At 42.5% G+C, this 26,373-nt stretch overlaps 2 protein-coding genes across 9 annotated transcripts in view; both read right to left on the bottom strand.

Annotated features, from left to right (window-relative positions):
- Nucleotides 1-8,567, bottom strand: part of zeb2a (zinc finger E-box binding homeobox 2a) — a 29,321-nt gene extending 20,754 nt beyond the window's left edge. The window contains exons 1-2 of one of the 3 annotated variants that reach the window (XM_035174913.2): nt 8,421-8,567; nt 7,473-7,606 (exon numbers count right to left, since the gene is read on the bottom strand). In XM_035174913.2, the coding sequence (XP_035030804.1) occupies nt 7,473-7,542 (70 nt within the window). In that variant the 5' untranslated portion in view covers nt 7,543-7,606; nt 8,421-8,567. Of the gene's footprint in view, nt 1-7,472; nt 7,830-8,420 lie in introns of those variants that run through there. The other 2 variants (XM_035174915.2, XM_035174916.2) reach the window with 2 other exon arrangements.
- Nucleotides 1-26,373, bottom strand: part of LOC118120114 (abl interactor 2-like) — an 882,953-nt gene that overhangs the window by 712,699 nt on the left and 143,881 nt on the right. The window lies entirely within an intron of this gene.

Raw genomic sequence — 26,373 nt, 5'->3', positions numbered from 1 at the left:
CGAGTACGAATCTGACCGACACGTAGAAGATGAAATGATCTGATCTGATAATTTTAACATTTTAACCAAATGAACCTTTGACTCAGAGTCACTGGTGTGTTCTACATCTTTAGACACTTTGTATGATAAAGTTAAAAAAATATATTTTAACTCAATAAAACCCTAACCCTTTTATTTAGCTTTTTGAATATCCACAGATTAAACTCTTAAATTCAGTTTTAGTTTTTGATAATAAATTTCCACATCTTTAATTTAAAGGACCAGAGGTCTGAGACCATGTGTCACTTCATAGTTCACTTTACAGTGAGTTCGCCATTTTTATAGTTCTGTCCCAATGTTTAGTGACATTTTTATACCCTGTATAGTTCAGTCAATGTTTCCCACAACGCATCATGAAAAGTAGTGAACAACCGATGGTTGCTCGCCGAACAATATATCCCATCATGTATTGGTCTCTCGGAGGAGAAAACGTTATCTTCTTTTCCCAGTGAGCTCAGTATATCGTCTCTATATACAAGAACGTATATGGTAAAGTAGGAGTAAGTGATTTCCGACAAAGCCCATGTGACTGACCGCCGTTCTCACAGAGGTCAAAGGTCACCATGTTTACACTTCTGTGTCGACTCTGTAGTGAGAATAATAACTTTGTTAAAAAACTTTATTGTCAGGTACGACTGAGCAGCTGAGCAGGGGGGTGGGGGGGCTCACACACACACACACACACACACACACACACACACACACATTAAATGTTTTCAGGAAGTTGACGTGAAAATTCTTCAGAAGACTGTTGCCATGACGATGTATCTGTTGAGCAACTGGAAATCTGAGCTTATTATGAATTGAAACTGCTGATGAGATAAAAGTTTAGTAAGTTGACTTCTGTAAAAATCAAACAAATGTAATTGAATAATAAAAAGTAAATTTAACTATTTTGGTTGATCTTTTTGTCTTGTTTGTGATTTTGTGATTTTTGATTGATTGATTTTCTTTGATCTTTATTAATTTTTTGTGATTTAATTTTCTGTTGAATATTTCTTGTATTGTGATTTTAAATTTTAGTTTATTTGGTGATTGTTGTTGACTCGGTGTGAACGTGGTGTGAAACAGACGGAGGAGGTCAAGGCGTCAGCCGGAGGCTCTGGGAGGATATCTGGGTTTGGGGGGTTGGTTTTGGAGGGGGGGGGGATTATTCTCCTCCGCTAACCTTTTCAGAGCTGCAGCGTCTTTGATGGTTGACAGGACTCACAAAGGCACCTGCCCCATCCCCGAGTGTCCCCCTGCCTCTCCCGCCTCCCCTACGCTGACCTGACTGACATTCCTGGCCAACAGGGGGTCCTCCCCATGGCTACCTTCACCCCCCCAAGACACACACACACACACACGCACACACACACACACACACACACACACAACCAAAGTCTGGTAATCCTAGTGCAAACAAGGTTGTGTCGGCTCAGAGGCGACGCATGAGACTTCTTACAGCTGCTCCACGAAAAGGTGGACGACTGATGATGCCCACCGCCGTGGGAACGGACATAGGAAAAAAATCATTACAATGCATAAGGGGAGTGGACCAATGAGAACAGGGTAGAGACAAGACAAGAGGCGGCACAAGAACGTCAGCAACAAGTCGGAGAAAAATGAGTTTTAACAGTTTACACTAGTTTAACCAATGGAAATCTCCAGTGTCGACCTCGACTGGTCACATGACACTCAAATTAGATCATTAAATCAGACAAAGATGATGGTGATGATGATGATGAAGATGAATGTTTTACTCTTGTTGAGGGTTAAGAACAGAGGGTGTTGCACCTTGTTAACATCTATGAGACAAAGAGAGCTGTACAGATAAAATTTGATTGATTGATTTAAATTGAAAGAAAAAGTTTCAACAGAAATAAAACGACATGAAGCTTCTTTAATCTCATTCACACAAACACACACACACACACACACACAGACACACAGACACACACGGCCGTCACGCCTGTTTAGCTCGATAAAAGACGGTCATCAGGCGAAACCCTCGTCAACCTGCAGCTGTCATGTGAGAACAAAGAGATGAACTGAAATGTTCTCTTCAGGAGTGACATCATTTCAAGCTCCTCCCATTTAACCTAACCCGCCCCCTGAAAACAACCAATCCCTGCGAGAGTGGAGGCTACACTGCTGCGATGGTTGATGGTCACGACGTTAGGTTATATTGTTATCGCGTCATATCGTCAGCGTACACAACGAGAAACTTAGGATGGTAAGAACTACAAATACTCTGGATTTTCACCAGAAAGAAATGTAACTCTAACTTACGACATTTTTACACGACTTTGATTTCAAAACTTCAAATTTTCCACAGGTTCATTTATGTATTTTACTTCTTAAATTTTTTTTTTTAATATCCCATTTTATATATTTTATTGTAATATTTGAAATGATATATTTTGGAATCTCTTATATATTCCTACATTTATTGATAATGTATTGATCCATTATTAGTAATATTATTACATGTCACGTATGAATATTTACAGTATTATGATGATTATTTATGATTTATTTACGTATACTTTCCTCATTGTCGCGTAAGAGTCGTCACTGACGGAGCAGCTTTGACAGGAAGTGCCAGCTCAGATACCTCAGTCCCCCCCCAGCCCAGCATCATAACTTTAATTGGACCATCGGAGACGTTCATGTCCTGAAACCCTGATCTGGCCCGAGGAGCTTTTCTCTCCGAGGAAAAAGAGTCAAAGCGAAAGACGAAGGTGAAAAAATCTCAACTATGTTTACGTAACTTTTAACTCTTCAGGACAAATCTGGGTCTGACGTCTGTATGAAGATGATTCAAACCAATAAAAACTTTATTTGTGGAAACGTTGACATATTTTTTCACCTTTGCATTGAAACTAGTTACTGCTGCCGTGAGTCGTTAAGTGACACCTGGGAAAACACATTTTTTTAAGTGCTTTGATTGATTTGAGGTGGGCGGGGCTTGGAGCTGTGGGATAGAGGTGTGTATGCGGGGGGGGGCGTTCGCTGGCGGTCTGGACACCGCAGATGTCATGACACCTAAATCCAGCCATCCGTTATTGATTGTTCCATGTGCGGTTGACCTTGCCGCAGGAGCACGGCCAATCAACCGTTTCCGTGAGGGAGGGGCCAATGAGAACAAGTGTAACTGAACCTGAACAGGTTCGTTTACACCGGATAAAAGTGTGTATATAAAAGTGTGTATATAAAAGTGTGTATATAAAAGTGTGTATATAAAAGTGTTTATATAAAAGTGTTTATATAAAAGTGTATTGAATATAAAAGTGTATTGAATATAAAATGGGTGTATTTAAAAGTGTATTTAATATAATAGTGTGTATATAAAAGTGTATTTAATATAATAGTGTGTATATAAAAGTGTATTGAATATAAAATGTATTGAAGACAAAGAATATCATAATAAAAAAACAAAGTTTAATGTGTAAAGTTAAAAGCGAATCATTTTATTTCAGTTTAATGTTTTGATATGTATTTTATTATATATTTTATTTTTAGTTCTGATAAAGCAGTGACCCCCCCGACCTTGATGTTTAACGCTGATGGCGAAAACACGTCACCATGCGACTGAACTCATTCATGAAGAAAATGTGCACATGGCAACATGAAGGAGGGCATGTCAGTCACCTTGAAACATCACAAAATCCATTCCATTGCACTGATGCATCATGGGACGTAGGAGACGTGTAAGGAGTTTTTGTTGTTGGCGACACAGAGACGAGCTTTGTACGAGTAAGAGGAAGAGGACCGCCCTGTTACAGACAGGTCAAGTATTCGACTGCAGGGTGATATTGTCATCAATGATGTCATCTCAACATTAATGATGTGTATTTTTTGGGGGCGGGGGGGCTGGTGAAGGTATTAACTTCCTGTTGTTAATATAAAGCTAAACAAAAGGCCCCGCCTCCACCCCCACCGTCCAACCAGAGGTGAGCAAATCTACCTAAATCCTGGATGGGGGGGGGTGAAAAAAGATAATCCGCTTTTCTTTGAGGGGGGGTCGAATTAGAAATTCATATCACATGCCCCCCCCCCCCAGGCTTAACATGAAATAACACTGTGAGGAGCAGATAGAAAAACTCATAAAATCGAGATTATTTCTTTATCTGTTCAAGAAATTTGTGAAAAAATCTTCAATCTAGAAAACAGAAAGAATCTGGATGACAAAAAATCCAGAAAATAATAAAAATATAACCAGAGAGACGTCTGACGTCTGAAATCAAGAGAAATCCTTAAAAATCAGCTACTGCTACAATAAAAATTCTAATAATTCAGAATTTATTTTCTTCTGTCTCTCTCTCGATTTTTCCAAAATAAGGGTTTTGTGTAAAATAAAGATTATACCTGCAAATTTTTTTTTACATTTATTGTGATTGAAGGGATTGAAGGTTTATTTTCTGTTTTAAGGATGTGTCCAGCTCTCTCACTAGGTCTTTATTAATGTCTCTCGCCTGTCGTCCTGTAATTCAGCTGTGAATCGTTCCCGGGGCACATATAGGGCACACACCTTCACTTTTCTTTCTTTTCTCCTCTACCATCTTTTTCTCTTTTCACATGGGAGGCGGCGGCGGCGGCGGTGGCGAGCGGCCCCGGTGGCGGTGGCAGGGTCTAAGTTGTGATTAAGAATGAGAAGCTTTTCTTTGTTCTGCCCTGAGGGAGGTGTTTACTGAGGGGGGGGGAAGCTTTCAGGTCAAAGAGTGACGGCATCAAACCACGTTACACATGAAACCAGAGTGAAACTGAATCATCGTGTTCACACCACAACTGTTTGCATAAGCCAACCAGACACGATAGAATAAATAAAACGTTTACGTCGAGTGAGGACGACTCAGGTGAGTCACTCTGCTGGTTTAAAGGTCACATGACCTCTGACATTAAATAAAAACAAAAACATCATAAATAACTAACCATTAGTTTTCAATAGAGACGTCACGTCAATTACACGGAGACAAAAACAATGACTTTGCTGTGAGACGTGGCAAGAATGATCCAACAATGAGCCTGACACTGCTGCAGGACAAACTACAGGACAAACTACAGGACACACTGCAGGACAAACTACAGGACACGCTGCAGGACACACTACAGGACAACCAGGACAAACTACAGGACAAACTACAGGACACACTGCAGGACAAACTACAGGACAAGCTGCAGGACAAACTACAGGACAAACTACAGGACAAACTACAGGACAAACTACAGGACACACTGCAGGACAAACTACAGGACACGCTGCAGGACAAACTACAGGACAAACTACAGGACACACTGGAGGACACACTACAGGACAAACTACAGGACACACTACAGGACACGCTGCAGGACAAACTACAGGACAAACTACAGGACACACTAAAGGACACGCTGCAGGACAAACTACAGGACACGCTGCAGGACAAACTACAGGACAAACTACAGGACACACTAAAGGACACACTACAGGACAAACTACAGGACATGCTGCAGGACAAACTACAGGACAAACTGCAGGACACACTACAGGACAAACTACAGGACACACTACAGGACAAACTACAGGACACACTACAGGACACGCTGCAGGACAAACTACAGGACAAACTACAGGACAAACTACAGGACACACTGCAGGACACACTACAGGACAAACTACAGGACACACTACAGGACACGCTGCAGGACACACTGCAGGACAAACTACAGGACACGCTGCAGGACAAACTACAGGACACACTACAGGACACGCTGCAGGACAAACTACAGGACAAAGTACAGGACAAACTACAGGACAAACTGCAGGACACACTACAGGACACACTACAGGACACACTACAGGACACGCTGCAGGACAAACTACAGGACAAACTACAGGACACACTAAAGGACACACTACAGGACACGCTGCAGGACAAACTACAGGACAAACTACAGGACACACTGCAGGACACACTACAGGACAAACTACAGGACACACTACAGGACACGCTGCAGGACAAACTACAGGACACACTGCAGGACAAACTACAGGACACACTTCAGGACACACTACAGGACACGCTGCAGGACAAACTACAGGACAAACTGCAGGACAAACTACAGGACACACTGCAGGACAAACTACAGGACAAATTACAGGACACGCTGCAGAACAAACTAGAGGACAAACTGCAGGACAAACTACAGGACACACTGCAGGACAAACTACAGGACAAATTACAGGACACGCTGCAGGACAAACTACAGGACAAACTACAGGACACACTACAGGACACGCTGTAGGACAAACTACAGCACACGCTGCAGGACAAACTACAGGACACACTTCAGGACACACTACAGGACACGCTGCAGAACAAACTACAGGACAAACTGCAGGACAAACTACAGGACACACTGCAGGACAAACTACAGGACAAATTACAGGACACGCTGCAGGACAAACTACAGGACAAACTACAGGACACACTACAGGACAAACTACAGGACGCTGCTGCACCTCATCCACCCTCTCTGCTTCTTCTGTGAAAAACAAACGTCTTCTCGTCTCTTCTGATGCAGATTTTTGTTTCGTTTTTATTTTCAAAATGATTCAAATTGAAAATTGACATTTGTTTATGAGAAAAAAATAATTTTGATAAAATTATAATGTTTTGGGAGTTTTTTCCTCATGATGTTATTTTACAAAAAGGTTGATTTGATCTTTAAATGAAAATCCACATGTTCTGTTTTACCTTGAACAGAGAATCTTAAAGCGACGCTCGGAGAAGAGAAGTCTCCATGATGGAGAGAATAAAAAACATTGAGATTTAATTCTACTTTATTTCAGAGTCAGTAACATTTTATTTTAACATTTTAATTTTAATTAAAATGTTCAACTGACAGAACTAATGTAGAGAAACATTTTTTACAGTGTTTATTACTGTCACAATGATCATGTTTAAATCTGAAGCTGTTTGTGTTGAAATGTTCATTTAAAGAATTTAACTCATTTCAGTTATTTTTATTTTGTGTAAAACTTTTGAATTTTCAATTTATAAATTCTTTTAATTTTTTCAATGAAAAAGAAAACTTAAAAAAACTAAACAAATCAGACTGAAAAAAATAACATGAAAAATTAAAAACATCATTTAAAAAACGAAATTAAAATATTCTCACTTGTTTTAATTTACAAATTTATTGAAATGTTTAGAATCTTTTTCTTTTTTTTAAGTAAAAACCTCACTCAAGACATTGAATGCACGCGCACCTACAATAACAACTAACGGTTTTCCCAGAGTCCCGTTCCTGACCCGACCCCCGTCCCCCGTCCCCGGCTCCCGGTCCGTCCACACGGGCCCGTCACAAAACTTTGAGAGTCCGGGACTGGGGGGCAGCCAGGCGCGATGTGACAGTCCGGCAGAGTTTGCGGGAGTTGTTTTTCGTGTGTGCGTGTGTGTGGCTCTTACCGCTCTTCCTCCGGGGGTTGGCCTGTTTTCGCCTCTTGCAGCGGGGACTCTCCGCCATGATCCGCTTCATTGATCAGAGTCCAGTCCGCATGGGGGCTCCTCGATCCGGCTCCGCTCCGCGGCTCCTCCCGCTCCTGACAACCAGCACAAACACTTAATCCCGGACCAGACCCGGACCAGACCCGGACCCACTGCACTCTGACGGAAAAACAGGGTTTTGTCCGAGTCCCGGACTTTGTCTGTTTTTACTTTGTTTTGTTGGAGCGTGCACCGCAGCGAGCACCCGCTCCGCGTCCCCGACACTTCTGAGCTGCGAGGAGCGTCTGTGGTCTGACAGGGAGGAGACACACACACACACACACACACACACACACACACACACACACACACACACACAGACACACACACACACACACACACACACACACACACACACACACACACACACACACACACACACACACACAAATACACTCACTAAACTACTTTGACTCAAACTTGATGGCTTTTTTTCTCACTGACGCGCACGTCAATCACTCATCGATACATTTATTCATGACGGAACGCGGGCGTGTGATGAGCACGCGCTCAATATAGACGGCGATGTCTCTCTCTCTCTCTCTCTCTCTCTCTCTGTTCTCTCTCTCTCTCTCTCTCTCTGTGTCTCTCTCTCTCTCTCTGTGTCTCTCTCTCTCTCTCTCTCTCTCTCTCCTCTCTCTCTCTCTCTCTCTCTCTCTCTCTCTCTCTCTCTCTTCTCTCTGTGTCTCTCTCTCTCTCTCTCTCTCTCTTCTCTCTCTCTCTCTCTCTCTCTCTCTCTCTCTCTTTCTCTCTCTCCATCGTTAAACACCTGGATCGGGAGCGCGCGCCGCTCTCCTCTCACCTGGACGCGCAGGTAGAGCAGGTGAATGCTTCGCTCTGATTGGCTCCTGAAAGGAAACAGACTCTTACCTGCCGGGACCGTCCGCGTGTCCGTGTGTCCTCGCGCTGACAGAAGATGCAGAAAAAAACGTGCTGCTGCAGCGCGTGCACTCGCTCCCTAAAATATGACGACTATTACGGTGTGCACGCGCCCGGTGAGTCCCGGTGTCGGTGCGGCGCGCGGCGGACTGAACGGTGACACTGCAACACAAACAGGCGCGAGACCTCCGAGCTGCACGCGCCATCTATCTGCACGAGGAGGGATAATTGAGGACCCCCCCCCCCCGTGCAGTTTACACTGTAAACAAAGTGCTGATTGGTTCACAGGTGGATTCACCTGAACGGGTGCGCGCTCTGCTCTTCCACAGGGAGCAGTCACGAGCATGCGCAGAAGGCTCAGTTTGACGTGTGTCTGATGCTTGATTGACAGATGAGAAACCTGAATAATAAACAAATTCTAATATTATACGAGTAAAATATATTTTATTCAGTGATATAAATATAAAGTCTATGTCAGGTGACCACAGGTGTTTGTTCCTGCAGGACGAAGACAAACAGGACGCAGACAGACGGGACACAGACAGACTGGACACAGACAGACTGGACACAGACAGACGGGACACAGACAGACGGGCGAGACAGACGGGACACAGACAGACACAGACAGACAGGCGGACACAGACAGACGGGACGAAGACAGACGGGACACAGACAGCACACAGACAGACACAGACAGACGGGACACAGACAGACGGGACACAGACTGGACGCAGACAGACGGGACACAGACAGACACAGACAGACGGGACACAGACAGACGGGACGAAGACAGGCGGACACAGACAGACTGGGCACGAACGAGCGGGACACAGACAGACTGGACGCAGACAGACGGGACGAAGACAGACGGGACACAGACAGACACAGACAGACGGACACAGACAGACGGGACAAAGACAGACAGGACACAGACAGACTGACACAGACAGACGGGACACAGACAGACTGGACAAAGACAGACGGGACACAGACAGACGGGACGCAGACAGACGGGACGAAGACAGACGGGACACAGACAGACACAGACAGACGGGACACAGACAGACGGGACGAAGACAGACAGGACACAGACAGACTGGACACAGACAGACGGGACGCAGACAAACTGGACGCAGACAGACTGGAGGCAGACAGACTGGATGCAGACAGACGGGACGAAGACAGACGGGATATAGACAGACTGGACGCAGACAGACGGGACGCAGACATACTGGACACAGACAGACGGGACGAAGACAGACTGGACGCAGACAGACAGGACACAGACAGGACACAGACAGAACACAGACAGACTGGACGCAGACAGACTGGACGCAGACAGACGGGACACAGACAGACAGACGGGACGCAGACAGACGGGACGCAGACAGATGGGACAAAGACAGACGGGACGCAGACAGACGGGACGAAGACAGATGGGACACAGACAGACGGGACATAGACAGACGGGACGAAGACAGACGGGATGCAGACAGACAGGACACCTGCAAATTAAAGTGTCCCTTTAACAGCAGCACATGGAGTCCATTGAAAAAGAAAAACTTTGCCCTTTGACCTTTACATGTCTCTTTCATGGGGGGGCGGGGGTGGGCAGTTTAGGACAACCTCAGCTCCACTCACCTGTCACATTATTAACTAAACAATAAAATCCTACAGTCCCCAGACACACCATCACAAATTTTAACAGGAAAACAAACAACAACTCAACATGTTTAATGAACTCATCACAACTCAGGTCTCGTTCAGGACCAGATCCTCTCGTTCAGGACCAGATCCTCTTCATTAAGGATCAGATTCCTCTGGCTCAGGACCAGTTCCTGTGACGTGGACCCTGTAGTACTGCTGTGGAGCAGATACCTGAGGAGGAAGCTGGAGGACGTGTGTGGACAGATAATGAAGCGTCAGAGTGGCGGCAGCAGGAAGCGAATATCTGACAGTCGGACTCTGAGCAGGAAGTCAGTGTGAGATCTGACAGACGAGGATCTGACACGTTAAAACCATCGAGGACGAATGTTCAAAACTGAGACACCAAGTGTCTGACGTCAGCTGACGTCTCATCACTTTACTTACGGAGAAAATGCTTCTCGAGCTGCAGTACCACGTGAAGCCACTGGCTAACGGGAGGAGCTGTTTACACCATAAAACATACATGAAGATGATGACAGGTCACCTCAGCTGAAATATCTCAGATATGAACGCTGCCATCTAGTGGTGATGACATCAGGTGGAGTCAAAGAGTCTCTTTCCTAACCTCTATTATTTGACCCTAAAGGAAAGATGTGAAGGAGAAGCTGCAGGGAGTTACGAAAGGAGTTAGCAAAGGAGTTAGGAAAGGTCCAATGTGTCCATTCTACAATCATGGGATTGAAATGACTTTTATATTTGTATGATCATTAACATATTAACACAGTAAACAGTCACATATTAAACAGTCACATATTAAACAGTGACACATTAAGCTCTAGTAGCAGAGTGGGGTTTTGCACAGTGACATAACTGTAAACTGTATCAGTGTCCATGTCCAGCTGAGCGTTCTGTCTGTCCTCAGCAGCAGGATTCTGTCTGGCTCTGATGTTCAGGCGATTTTTGCCTCTCTGTGTTTACGTAGGAACCAGAGTCAGGACATCCAGACGACCTTTTAATGGACGCCCCAACCGGTTTGTTCTGTCTGTGTCTCCCCTGAGGACTGACGTGAAGAGAGAGACATGAAGACGTGGGAGACAAGGAGAGTCTTTAGGATGATGTTTTTAAAGAAATCTGATCTGGACCATGAAAGAATCGCAGTTAATGCACCTTCTCCTTCTCCTCTCTTGTTCCTCTGAAGCGCCTGTGGTGATTCTTTGTCACCAGAAAACATGTCCACCCACTCAGTGCCATGAAAACACAGTCTGAAGAACACAAAGACTACGTCCTACGTCCTGTACGAGCCTGTCAGCATGGAGACAGAAGAAGAAGAAGAAGAAGCAGAAGAAGAAGAGTTACTTTGATTCAGTTACTTAAACTCAAAGTATAAAAATAAACAAACATATAACAATATAGATATAAAGATAAATATAAATAAATGAATCACATTGACATGTTTACTCCTGATCAATGTTTTTTGGTGTTTCACAGAAATAAAACTGATCTGGAGGTTTTCATGTTTTTCAAGTGAACAGACTCTTGTGTGAACTCTCTCTCTCTCTGAAGCTCTTTAAACACGCCAACATGGCGGCAGCAGGTGGTGACGGCGTGCAGCAGCAGACCTCTGTGGCCTGATCCAGGATCAGCACTTCGCTCCGTCACATATGGTGCCTCAGAAAACGCAGCCACTAAAGATGGAGGCATTAAAAGTTTGACTCAACCATCTGTGTCGACCTGGAGTCACGACTCCGTCAACATGACTCTGTTCTTGGTGTTCGTTCACATTCATGCGTTGGTCAGCAGCTTCTGTTCTTGAGGACATTTTGTCTCTGTGAAAATGATGTTAATAAAAGCTGCTGTTTGTTTCCTCTTTGATTTCAATAAAGCAATTAAACACCTGGGGCGGCTGTGGCTGAGATGTAGAGCGGTCGTCCTCCAACGAGAAGGTCGGCAGTTCAATCCCAGTCTTCCCCATCTGCATGCCGAAGTGTCCTTGGGCAAGATCGATCGATCGATCAATCAAATTTTATTTGTATAGCCCATATTCACAAATCACAATTTGTCTCAAGATGCAGATGAAGATAGAAAAAAAAGTGCTGCTAATAGATGCACTGTGTGAATGAGTGTGAATGAGTGAATGTCAATAAACTGTAAAGAGCTTTGAGTCATCAGGACTAGAATATATAAATAAATACAAACCATTTACACATAAACTTACAACTTCCAGCAATTAGCATGGCCTGGGTCCAATGGGTGTCCACAAACTTTTGGCCATACACCTTGTCATGACTGAGACGTGTGTTGTGACAAACATGACATGTTTAAATTAGCTCCCTTTAGCTTAGCACAGCTAGCAGTCTGTTTTAAATACTGTGTGTTTCTCTGGTTGTATATGACACATACATGATAAGTTTTGTACTTTCACGTTTTATAAAAAAATCTAGTTTTCCATGAGACTCTTCGTGTTTCCTCTGTGACCTCTGACCTCGACCCTGCACCATGTTGAAGCTCAGGTCCGACAGTCGGGGTTTGGACTGACGGTTACAGCTCAGACCCCCCACCCCGAGGCTAACAGTGGCTCATCAGAGGATTCTGGGGGAATTTATGCACCGTCTCCCGGCTAATTGAATTAGACGCATGGTGTCGACAGTGTGTCCATTGTAGAAGTTGCACAATGTCGGGTTTCATACGTCCAGAGCTCAGGGTGGAATTCTGTGCCATTTATACCCCCCTAACACACACACACACACACACACACACACACACACACACACACACACACACACGGCTCAGCTTCGTCGTTAAGCAGCATCATGTTAACATCTGTTTTCTCATATGTCAACATATGTAATTGTTTTATGTCGACAAACAAATATTTATTAATTAACAAAAACCTGCCAAAGCTAACAGCTCCACTCGGTTCAGTGTTGGTGCTAGGCTAAGCAAATAAGGCTAGTGTTTTTGTATGTGTCTGCTCGTCTCTGTCGCTATTCACACATGTATTTTGTGTAAATTAATGATGAGTCATCTATGTTCACCAAAGTTAACCACGCTGTTCCACAGACTCGGCCCAATTTTATTCTCATTATATATGCTTCCACTAGGAAACATTATCATCATTATCATTACCAGGACACACTCTAAATTTCCACTGCTATGCAGATGACACCCAGTTATACTTGTCAATAAAACCAGAACTTTGTCATCAATTAACTAAACTCCAAGCATGTCTCAAGAACATACAAACCTGGATGACCTGCAATTTTCTCTTATAAACTCAGATAAAACAGAGGTTCTAATACTTGGCCCTAAACACCTTAGAGACACATTATCTAATGATGAAGCTGCTCTAGAGGACATTGCCCTTATCGATGATCCTGATTTGTCCTTTGATTCTCATTTAAAACAAATTTCTAGGACCGCCTTCTTTCACTTACGTAACATCTCAAACATCAAACATGTCTCAGACAGATGCAGAAAAACGAGTCCAGGCCTTTGTTCCATCCAGACTTGATTATTGTAATTCCTTATTATCAGGCTCCAGCAGGAAGTCGTTAAAGACTCTGCAGTTTGTCCAAAATGCTGCAGCACGTGTCCTGAAGAGAACCAGGACCAGAGACCACATGTCTCCTGTGTTAGCTTCACTACACTGGCTTCCTGTTACATTTAGAATTTAAAACCCTCCTCCTCACCTACATTAATAATATGGCAGCATCAAACCTTAAAGAGCTGATAGTACCTTATCACCACTAGAGCCCTGAGCTCCCAGAATTCAGGCTGTCGTCCCTAAAGTCTCTAAAGCAGAGAAGGAGCCAGAGCTTCAGCATCAAGCTCCTCTCCTGTGGAATCATCTCAGCTTCAGTTCTGGAGGCAGACTCCCTCTGTACGTTGAAGATTCAAAGGCAGTGGATCATGATTGTGGACGATGGTGGCATCCGATCTTGATGGTGGATCCTGATCGTGGACTATGATCACAACAAGACTGCTTGATATACAATATTTCTCCTCAGATACTCGACCATTATGAATCCGGATAATTTAACACTGATGTTCTGTCTGTGCGTGTCACGTTACGTCTCGAGTTGTGTAGCAGGTGAACTGCGAGAACATAAACTGTTGGATTTTTTTTTCAATGGGTTTAATTCCGTGTCTCATAAGCGAATCAAACAAAAACAAAGTAAACTTCATCACTGTTCAGGTCCTAATAACTTCTGATCAGTGTTGGTGATTATTGTTAGCGTGTTTCGTGAGGCAGTTCACGTGGGGAGGGACAACATGCGACAGGTTCATACAAGGATACTGGATAATGTTATGTGTCTGATCCTAAAGTAATAATTTTGCAGCTGCAGTATTGGTATCCCCTAACCCCTATTGGTATTGTTCGGTATCTCTGGTACTGCAAAAAAAATTAAAGTAACAAATAAAATAATAAATAAAAAGTACCATGAAGTTTTTTGAATTCAACTTGGTACCAAAGTATTGGTTCTCTTGTTATCCCTACGTCTGTATAATGTCCATATAACATGTATATAACGTCTGTACGACATCCATGTAACATCTATATAACTTTGATATAATGTATATATAACTCTATGGGTATCTGATGATGATCCAGGTAATGGATTTAAGACTGAGTTTATAACAGGTCAAATGTACCGAACATTTGTGATGATGTCACTTGACTGGTACCTAACAGAGTCGTGTTCAGACGGGTGTAAAAATATCTTGCAGTCTTTTTGTGGTGTGGTCATAAATTCCTTCATTATTCCATAATGGTCGTACAGTGCAGACATTATCACTGTTCCTGCTGCAGACACAGTGGATATGCTAATGCAGAAGTACTACTGCGCCCCCCGGCCACATCTGAACGTCGTGACACCACCAACACATGCAGCTTTTGTCTGGTCCAGGCCTGGGACAGTGGCCATGGACCCCTGGCCTCAGGGACCTGTTATTCAGATGCTCTTTGGTTACTGAACATGACAGACACGCATAGCTCTGCTAATTCTGGAACGCCTCTGGTCAGAAGAATGAATGAAGTGATAAATGATGAAAGAACAGAGGCTGGGATCGTCATGGTAACAAGGGTAACCTCTGACCTCAAAGACAGACTGTGATGTCCACACTCACACAGAGACTGAATGTGAATCTGGTCTACAACCGACAACCAGACCAACAACCAGTATGACAAGCAGACAAACAAGACCAACTACCAGACCGACAACCGGACCAACTACAAGACAAACAACCAGACCAACTACCAGTATGACAAGCAGGCATGGATGCTGATATGGTTCAACCACTGATGATGCCATACCGATGTGGTTGTCCCAGAAGTAAATCTCAAACTGAATTAATATATAACTAAAGAAACTCAAGTCATGTTAATGTGTTGTCACTTTGTATATCTTTAGTTTATATCTTTAATAAATACCATTCTCATAACATGTGAATCCAAAGTGCTAATGTTTTGTGTTGCTGCCTCTGGTGGCAGGTGCACAAACCACTGAAACTGAAACATGAGGAAAAGCCTGTGTCAACAACAAATGTAAAGTGAACACAGGTGAGACATGTGAGGACAGGTACATACATCAGTGGGCGGAATAACAGGACAAAGACAGGACGTTAAGCAGGAGAGACACACAAGGAACAACATTTCCAAATAAAACAGGAAACGCAGAAATGTCCAGAAATGTCCAGAATCTAGAAAGTCCCTTCCACTGAAAAGTATTTTTTAAATGGTTCACAAAACTTGACAAAAGTTCAGAATCATAACGTTTAATGACTGAGATGATTAAGTGTCACATGTTGGACAAACCTCTCAATTTAAGGTATGACTATATAAACTCTATAAATTAAATTCATGTGACTTTTTCCTGAAGGTTTTGGGGCCATTTTGTTAAATTTTCTTCATTGAAAGTATTTAGCAGTAGAGGAATTCACTGATACATAGCTGAAATTATTGAAGGTTATTTTGGGGACAGACATTTTTGACTTCTGGAAAAAAATATTAAAATAAATTGGTCTGATTATAACAACATTCACAGAATTTGTGTTTTTATGAATAAGAAATTTAAGTATATAACTGCTTCTTTCAAAATGATGTTATAGTGTAAAGGAAACACTCAGATATTTGAGTCATAAATTGAATTAAAGAACTGAAACATTTCAGTCAAATTTAGTCCAGGAATCATAAGATCTAAAAAAAAATGAGTAAAGTAAATCAATTTATTTTCATACAAATTAAAATCGACATTATTTAGCTTTGAATTTTAATTCATATATTTTCACCTGTGTTTGTTGTGAGAGGAAAAACACATGAATCCAGTTTTTTGTTTCAACAGGAAACGTTGTGTCTCTACCTGTTAAGTGTCCAGAGGAAGGAACGTCTCACCTGCTCTCACACACAGTGGAATCCTCCACATTAATAAATCTACTGTGAATTCATCTTGGACACGAGCTGCTACCATGATCCATATGTTCTGAGATAATCAGACTGAGAGACACTGCTGAATCACCACTGTGTGTCTGAGTATGTTGTAATGAGACGTCACTAGGGCAGGCTAAGGTGGGTAGTGCAATATAACCAAGAAAAACAAACACAAATCGAATGTTCAAAAAAGAGGGTGAAGCTTTATTCTTCTTATAAACAGGCAACTCGGGAAAATCAAAATCCAAGGACAAACCAAAAACGTCCCTGAGGAGATAAAGTTTCTTTAAGCTGAACAGAATTAGAAAAAAACCGGCTACAGGCTCTTGTTTCTCTGATTGTTCTCAGTGTGGTTCTGTACTTTGTGATCCAGTCCTGAATCACTGAGGCGGTTACACACCTACACATGAGTGCTGAGGCATTCTGGGAGCTGGAGTGTGTGCATCGGCGGCCATTTTGTGGTGTGGCAGCCAATCCTGAATGGGAGTGTAGCACCCTCTACTACCTGGCCCCTTGTGATGTCACAATGTGTGTGTGTGTGTGTGTGTGTGTGTGTGTGTGTGTGTGTGTGTGTGTGTGTGTGTGTGTCTGTGTGTGTGTGTGTGTGTGTGTCTCTGTGTGTGCCTGTGTGTGTCTGTGTGTGTGTGTGTGTGTGTGTGTCTCTGTGTGTGCCTGTGTGTGTGTGTGTGTGTGTGTGTGTGTGTCTGTGTGTGTGTGTGTGTGTGTCTCTGTGTGTGCCTGTGTGTGTGTGTGTCTGTGTGTGTGTGTGTGTGTGTGTGTGTGTGTGTGTGTGTGTCTGTGTGTGTGTGTGTGTGTGTGTCTGTGTGTGTCTGTGTGTGTCTTGTAAAATGAACTTCATTAGAATCTTGTGTCTTCAGAGACAGAACAACTCATCATTCTCCAATTAAAAGCAGCAGAGATATTAAAGCTTCATATTCAAACACTGTGTTCACACACAGATATGATTTTATTTTCATATTTATTTCACCTCAGACCCAGAGGATGTCAGAAAATGTTGAGCAAACATTTCTATCAACTCATAAACTGAGATTATAGATATATATACCTGAAAGAAGTGAGAGCTCCTGTTTTTCTATCTTTGTGGGGACCAGATTTGAGAAAGACGTCGTGTCAGAACATTTGAAAAAGGACGAAAACCGTCTGAACTGCGTTTAAGTTCACGTCTTTACGGACAAAGAGAACCTGTTGATGTGAGGACATTTTTTAATGGGACATAAAAGTGAGGACATTTGAACATGTGGAGGAAGATCATTGAGTGAAAGCTGCCGAGCGTCAGCAGCTCTTTAATCGCCTCTCGCTGCCACTGTTTAGCGGAGGTTGATAATGATCCACAGTTTATCTGCTGCGTACATTACATCCTAACTGAGCGTCCTGTTTGCTCCGTGGGTTTGAACCCCGGCCAGAGGAACTTGGCAGCTGCGGCTTGATGGTTATTCATTTTTCGAAAGGCCTGAGAAAATAAACTTCCTGTCAGAGAGGGTTGCCATGGCGTCTCTGAGTTGACACAGCAGTACGACCGTAGCTGTTGTTGTTTGTGATCAGAGCCGCTCGTTATATTTGAATTTATGTTCGTCTCTTTTTATGGATCTTTGTGTGAGAGAAAAGTCAGGAAGTGTCCGACTGAGCGACACAATGACAGTTGAACCAAAACTGATGTTTTATTACAAAGTTTACAAATTTACTCTTTCACTTCCAATCTAACTTTAACTATTATTATATAACTATAAACGGTGAAATTCTGTTGAACAGATTCAATGCTAATAATCTCATCATGAAACATAGAGTTAGAGAATTAAATCTGTGGCACAACTAATCCATTAAAGTCAATGATTTTATAACATGTAAATTATTATTTTTAAATAATTTCATAAATTATAAAATAGTATATTTAATCATTTGTGATGATGATGATAGAGGAAATCGTCATTGCTTTAAATGAAACATCAGAAATCTGGGAGTCATCTCTGATCCTGATTTGTTCTTTGATTCTCACTTAAAACTAATTTGTAGGACCGCCTTCTTCCACTTGCGTAACATCTCAAACATCAGACATGTCCTTTCTCAAAAAGATGCAGAAAAACGAGTCCAGGCCTTTGTTCCATCCAGACGTGATTATTGTAATTCCTTATTATCAGGCTCCAGCAGGAAGTCGTTAAAGACTCTGCAGTTTGTCCAAAATGCTGCAGCACGTGTCCTGACAAGGAGACATGGAGAAGACAGAGGCGCTGCTGGTCGAGCAGTGGAGAGAAAATCGTGTCCCAAAGACTTGTCTCACAGTCAAACTGAGAGAGGCTGGATGTGTGAAGCTGGGACACTTAATGAACACTCACTGACTCAACTTCAGGTCCAATAGACTGCTGCTCAGGTTGGTGGAGGAGGTCTGTGCTTCCCTACCAGAAGCCCTCCGAGCTTACGCTGTAAACCTGTAGACTCTATCTGACCAATGGGATGATAAATACGAGTATGGTCGTCTCTCCTGCTGTGGGACAGTGGCAGGACGAGATTAAGAGAAGAGAAGGACTCTATAACACCAGTGTGAAGGCTCTAAGCGATTGTCTCCGAGGGGCTGCTGGCGGTCCCTGTACAAACCCCCAGCTGACCAACGGGTGACCTCCAGTGGAGGATTGTACATGGGCCATAGCTACAAACTGGTATCTGCTGCACCTGAATCCTGGCACAGGGGACGGCTGTCCTTTCTGTTCTGAGTCCGAGACACCATCTGTTCTCTGGTCAGACTTTCGGACTTTTATTTTATCATCGGAGAAACAGACATGAAAGTGAAGATGTGAAGGACGAGTTGTGTTCAGTCACTGACAATTCTTTGGTTCTGAACTTTTCATTTCTTCTTTGATTTTTTTCTTGGTATTTTTTATTCACATTTGTTTTGTTAAAATTTTTAAGCAGAACATTTGTGTTAAAGGTATGAGCTTCGAATAAAGGTTATTTAAAAATTACACTTTCCTCTCTTTCTGTCTCTCTCTCTCCCCGGGGAAGCTTTGTCCCATTTTTCTTAATCTGATTTCGATGCAGCTCGACTGTGTCGACGTTTCACTTTTCATTTCATTAGTGACTGAAAGAAAAAATGACGACGCTGCTGCAGGAGATAAAAATAAAAAACCTCAACAGACACGTTTCATGTTTATTGAGTAATTAATACATTTTTTATGATCTGTTTGTTCCACGACACAAAATTCAAATCTCCAAAATGTTCCAGAGGTTCTAGAAATAAAAGGGGTTGCAAGGAAACAAGTGTTTATACATGAAATTAATATAACGACATTTAAAACAATATAATTTGTAAAATATTTGAAAAATATCAATATCAATACAACAAAGTGTGATGATGATGAAGATGATGAAGATGAAGATGAAGATGAAGATGAAGATGATAATGATAATGATAATGATAATGATAATAATGATGATGATGAAGATGAAGAAGATTATGATAAAGATGATGATGATAACGATGATGAAGATGAAGATGATAATCATATTGATGATGAAGATAAAGATGAAGATGAAGATGGTGATGATGATGATGATGATGATGGTGATGATGATGATGATGATGGTGATGATGATGATGATGATGGTAGATGATGATGATGATGATGATGATGATGATGATGATGATGGGATGATGATGATGATGATGATGATGATGATGATGGTGATGATGATGATGATGATGATGATGATGATGATGATGATGATGGTGATGATGATGATGATGATGATGATGATGATGGTGATGATGATGATGATGATGATGATGGTGATGATGATGATGATGATGATGATGGTGATGATGATGATGATGATGATGATGATGATGATGATGATGATGATGATGATGATGATGGTGATGATGGTGATGATGATGATGATGATGATGGATGATGATGATGATGATGATGATGATGATGTGATGATGATGATGATGATGATGATGGTGATGATGTGTGTGTGTGATGGATGAGTATGATGATGATGGTATTGATTATGATGATGATGATGATGATGATGATGATGGTGTGATGATGATGATGATGATGATGGTGATGATGATGATGGTGATGATGATGATGATGGTGATGATGATGATGATGATGATGATGATGGTGATGATGATGATGGTGATGATGATGATGATGATGATGATGATGAAGAAGAGGATGAAGATGGTAAATGAATCAAACAGATAATTGCTCAGTGTACATTGATGCTGCTGCTGCTGCTGGTGTTAAGTTCTTGTTTTGAGTATTAAAGCTCAGAGTCTTTATCCTCTGGACAAATCTCTGAAATGTATGAAGCAGGTTTGAGGTGAAGCAGCTTAGAGGCTGAAATCCTGTGTGAGTGGCAGCGCTGCAGTGAAGGTACAGTGACGTGGTTCCAAACATATTAAGAGCAGTGGACGCAGATAAGCTCCAACAGATGTGTTTGGGTGTTGACATGGTTTGTATCTGCAGTCTGATAGATCAAAATGTTAATAGGCTTTTATTCTTGTACATTCTGGATTTACTGCCCCCTCAACCCCCCCTGAGTAAAGCTCCTGACTGAACTAATTTTAAAGGAACAGACCAGACAAAAAAACTCAACGACAAACTCATCCAGGCCTCAAACACGTCAACTTCAAGGTCAACATTTGTCAGGGAAACACTGTCGTGAACCTCCACAGGAAACATGAGGAGATTCGTGTTGATTGACAGGTCAGGATTGGCGCCATTTGTCCTCACAACCTGCAGGAAAAGATAAATGACTATGAACGTCCACCACCTCTGACAACAGCACATCCAGCCTGAGCAGGAGTCTTTGCTACATTCACAGGAAGTTCAGAGAAATGACCCCTGTCAACACTTTATCTCATGAGTGTCACAACTGAACCAAACCACAAAAGCCATCTGTCTGCAGAGAGGATCTTTGTCTGCAGCTCTTCATGGACTACAACTCCCAGCTGCACACTGACACACAGGTTCATACTGAGTCATGTTTTCTACACTTTCCAGACTGATTGACATGTTTCCTCTGGGATTCAAGATTAATTTTCTCTCATTTGGTGGGTGTGTTTAAGGTTTGATGCTGCCATATTATTAATGTAGGTGCAGAGGAGGATTTTAAATTCTAAATGTAACAGGAAGCCAGTGTAGTGAAGCTAATACAGGAGACATGTGGTCTCTGTTCCTGGTTCTCTTCAGGACACGTGCTGCAGCATTTAGGACAAACTGCAGAGTCTTTAACGACTTCCTGCTGGAGCCTGATAATAAGGAATTACAATAATCAAGTCTGGATGGAACAAAGGCCTGGACTCGTTTTTCTGCATCTTTTTGAGACATGTCAGATTTTTGAGATGTTATGAAAGTGAAAGAAGGTGGTCCTAGAAATTTGTTTTAAGTGGGAATCAAAGGACAAATCAGGATCAAAGTTGGCTCCCAGATTCCACAAGTATAACTGGAGGTGAACAAGAAGTCATCCAGAGCAGAGAAGGGAGATGGAATAGGGGCATCAACCTGGTATTGCAGTACCTCCAGCCAACCACGTCGGTTGCCATCCGCCAATAAAACGAACAAAGTAGAAGAAGAAGTCATCCATTGCAGCTTTATTGTTAGATAATGAATCTTTTACGTGTTTAAGTGTTAGAACTTCTGTTTAGTCAGAGTTTCATAGAAAATTGTGGGTCTTCCAGGTTTTTGTCCATAGAACAGGCTGGTCTGCACCTTGGCCACTCCTCCCTCCTCTATGTATGTGTGTGATTGGTTTGGCCGGACTGGGTATGGGCGTGGTCTCTCTCTGCAGGTCCCTGGTACACCTGCTGCAGTATAAGAACCCTGGTCTTCCCTCCACTCGTCACCAGATTACACAATCATACTACGCGGCAGCATCTGCCAGTATTAGTATTTGACTAGTTCTGCTTCTGTCTTTATGCTTCATCAGCCTGCTTACATCCTGTGTCTCTGCCTGCCTCAGGTATTTAACCAGCCAGCTGGTTAGTTTGTCTGCCTGTCCGTCCTGCCTGAATCCTCCACGCCACCCAAAATACAACGTCCATATTGTCTGTGTAAAACCAGAGTAAGTTTTTAAAAAGAGGTTTAATAACGGCTACTTTAAAGGACTGTGGTACTTTGTGTGTGTGTTCAGTGCTCGGCCCCTGACACGGCCCTGCAGGACCTGCTGTGTCCCCCCCCTCAGTGAGGTGGTATCAGGGGCCCACAGTGTGTCAGGAACAAAGCGAACAGGGCGTCATTGATGGTCAGAGTCTGAATGGCAGAACATCTGGACGACAGTCAACAAGCAGCTCAGTGTGAACGGATCCTCGTCCCTTTATGAAATCCCACACACATTCATTGACTTCCACATCTGCCCCTCAGGGGTCGATGACGATCAAATCTTCATCTGTTAACTGCTTAAAAACACATTTGTTTGTCTAAATAAAGACAACAACAAGGAAGACAACGAGGACGATGATGAGGACAATGAGGAAGTGGACGATAATGAAAGCAACAGCAAGGACGACAGAGAGGACACTTATAAGAATAATTAATACTTTAAACAGACGTCAAAAAACAAAAATCTGTTTAGTTGCACTTACATGTAGCAGTTTGTAGTTTGGCTTTTTTGAAGCTAATGTACTTACATGATTCTTGTTGTTCTGGGTTTGTTTCCTCGTGGTTGAGGCACTTATTGTGAGTCTCTTTGGATAAAAGCGTCAGCTCAATGAAATGTAATGTAACGTCACAGATTAATGGTCAAAACTCACCCTGCTCTGACACTAAAGGTTTTACTGTCATCGTCACATTTCAGGGTTGGGATGGGCATGGGGTGGGGGGGGTCTGATGGTTGCTTCACTGAGACTCAGTGATGTGGAAACATTAAAGCTGAAGGAGAAGCTGCTCAGCCTGTAGTGTCGCTGAAAGGGGCCCTGTAGAGGAGGGGCCCCAGGGAGGGGGGTGTCTGATGGTCAATTACTAAAACTTTCTGCTTCGTTTTGATTTTATTCTCTTTGTTAACGGTTACAATTTTTAAAAAGTGGAACTAAACTGAAAACTATTTTAACTGTGATCAGTTGTTTTTTCTCATATCAGCAGATCCAGGAAGTATCCAAGGCCTTTCAGTAAATATCCAGTCAGGCTGAGCTGCAGTGCGTCTCTCTCCCCCTCACTGTGTGTGTGTCTTCAGTGTGTCTCTGTCCTATGTTTGTGTCTCTCTGAAGGCGACACATCTACAGTGCCACACAGTCGTCGTCGTCTTCTTCTTTTACATTACATTACATTACATTTAACCTCAGTCTCCATTCAGGTGCATCATACATGTTCAGACATGTTCAGACATGTTGGACATATCTTAATGTGAGTTCAAGAAGAGTTCACACACATTTGTACAAACGCAAACACACAATAAAGTCATGAATAAATTAATAATTAAATTAACTTGTTAAAAAAACATGTTTTTATCAAGAACAAAACTTTATTTATAGTGATACACATTGACTGCAGCTGAACTTTGTTTGGAACATGAAGCTGCTGTTTATCCGTGTGTGTGTCACATTGTGTAGATGTTTGTGTGAACAGATTATTTCTGCTGGATTAACCTTGTGTGTGTGTTTGAAGTCAACATTGTGATGTGGCTGCAGACGCAGAATAAAAAAGCACAGGTCTTTGTTTCAGTGTGTTTACCCCTGAGGACAAGACTGATGGAGAAGGAAGAAGAGGAGGATGAGGAGGAGGAGAGACAAAAGGAGGATGAGACCAACAACAACAACAAACAGCAACCACATAATGAACCTGCACAATTCACACAATCACACACAGTTAAAACTGCTGTGTTTAATCCACACAGACGAGACCTCAAACATCAGAGACACACACGATGATCAACACAGACACACGACATCTGCACACACAAACAAAAACACAACATCTGCATGCATCCACAAACACATATTTGTTGAGTTTTCTCTTTACTTAAAAAAAACATGTTCTCTCTGACACATGTTACACTTCTATCTTTTGCATCACCTGAACACATCATCATGTATGTTCTCATTTAACTCACACATTAAAGACTTGATATTGTTGTTGTTGCCTCACTGACGCTGATGTCACTGAGCGATGACATCACTGATGCTGATGTCACTGGGCGATGACGTCACAGTGATGTCACTGATGCTGATGTCACTGAGCGATGATGCCACTGAGCGATGACGTCACAGTGATGTCACTGATGCTGATGTCACTGAGCGATGACGTCACAGTGATGTCACTGATGCTGTCACTGATGCTGTCACTGATGATGCCACTGAGCGATGACGTCACAGTGATGTCACTGATGCTGATGTCACTGAGCGATGACGTCACAGTGATGTCACTGATGCTGTCACTGATGCTGTCACTGATGATGCCACTGAGCGATGACGTCACAGTGATGTCACTGATGCTGATGTCACTGAGCGATGACGTCACAGTGATGTCACTGATGCTGTCACTGATGCTGTCACTAGGCGATGATGTCACAGTGATGTCACTGATGCTGTCAGTGAGAGATGATGTCACTGAGCGATGGCGGCAAAGTGATGTCACTGACACTGAGCGCTGGACAAACTGAGCTCAGATCAACATCAGGTTCACTTTCAGTTGTTAAGGAATACATTTATTTCTGAGCTGAGACTCAGATTTTCTCCTGATTCTGATCAACACCATGTTTCCACCTGTCAATCAAACACTGCCTTGTCTCCGCACATGTTTAAATCTGAAAACATGTCTGAAGTCTGTATTTGAAGTTGTCTCCACAGGAAGTGGAGCGAGCGTCAGAGACGAGTGTCAGACTCTTCTGTTCAATATGTGCATTTTAGATTCCATTTAAAATTTGATTATACACGTTGGTTTTTAACGTTTCTGAGATGAAACTGAATATTTCCTCTTTACTTTGTTTCTGCCCCAGATTCTCTTTAACTGCACGTGTCCTCAGATGGAACAAAGACCAGCACAGATCTATAATCACATTCACACACATGTCCTCAGATGGAACAAAGACCAGCACAGTTCGTCTGCATAGAGACCAGGAATCTGACTCCTGATCTTTTTGTGACAGGGACATTTACATGATCAGAATTAATTTAATTCATTAATTATTATTTATTTCATGTGACTACATCATCTGAGGACGCCACCATCCAATGAAACTTCTTTAATTTGACTGACAGGTCAAAAGTCAGGAAGTGATGTTAAAAGACTTTATCTATAACTGACGAGGGAACAAACACAGGTGAAGGCGGGACAGGTAATCAGACAAATAAAGGAAATGAAGAAACATGTAAGTACAATATAAAACAGGAAGTCATAAACTCAAAGTGCAAACAACAGAGACACAAACCAAAGACAACAAGGTCAAAGTTCAACAACACAACAAGACGTCCAAGAAAAGGTCCAAAAGGGTCCAAATCACAGGTTTAAAAAGTTTCACACAAAAACACAAACACGTCAATGTTACATCACACAACGTGATTACATTTGTGCTCAGGTCATGTGACATTATCACCTCATAGCTGACGCTTTTATCCAAAGCGACTTACAATTAGTGAGGGGCCATTTTTGGGGGGGTTCAGTATCTTGCCCAAGGACACTTCGGTATGAACCTTCCGGTTGGAGCATCTGCTCTACCCCCTCAAGTCTCAAGTTTTACTTGAGTTCAAGTAGAACCTGAGTAGAACTTGAGTAGAACTTGAACTCTGAGTAGAAGATAAACTGTGAGTAGAACATGAACTCTGAGTAGAATATGAACTCTGAGTAGAATATGAACTCTGAGTAGAACATGAACTCTGAGTAGAATATGAACTGTGAGTAGAACATGAAC

The sequence above is a fragment of the Hippoglossus stenolepis genome, chromosome 13, assembly GCF_022539355.2.
Source record: "Hippoglossus stenolepis isolate QCI-W04-F060 chromosome 13, HSTE1.2, whole genome shotgun sequence".
In the NCBI taxonomy this organism is placed as follows: domain Eukaryota; kingdom Metazoa; phylum Chordata; class Actinopteri; order Pleuronectiformes; family Pleuronectidae; genus Hippoglossus; species Hippoglossus stenolepis.
The sequence above is the reverse complement of the archived record's forward strand: the minus strand, read 5'-3'. Positions and strand labels throughout refer to the sequence as shown.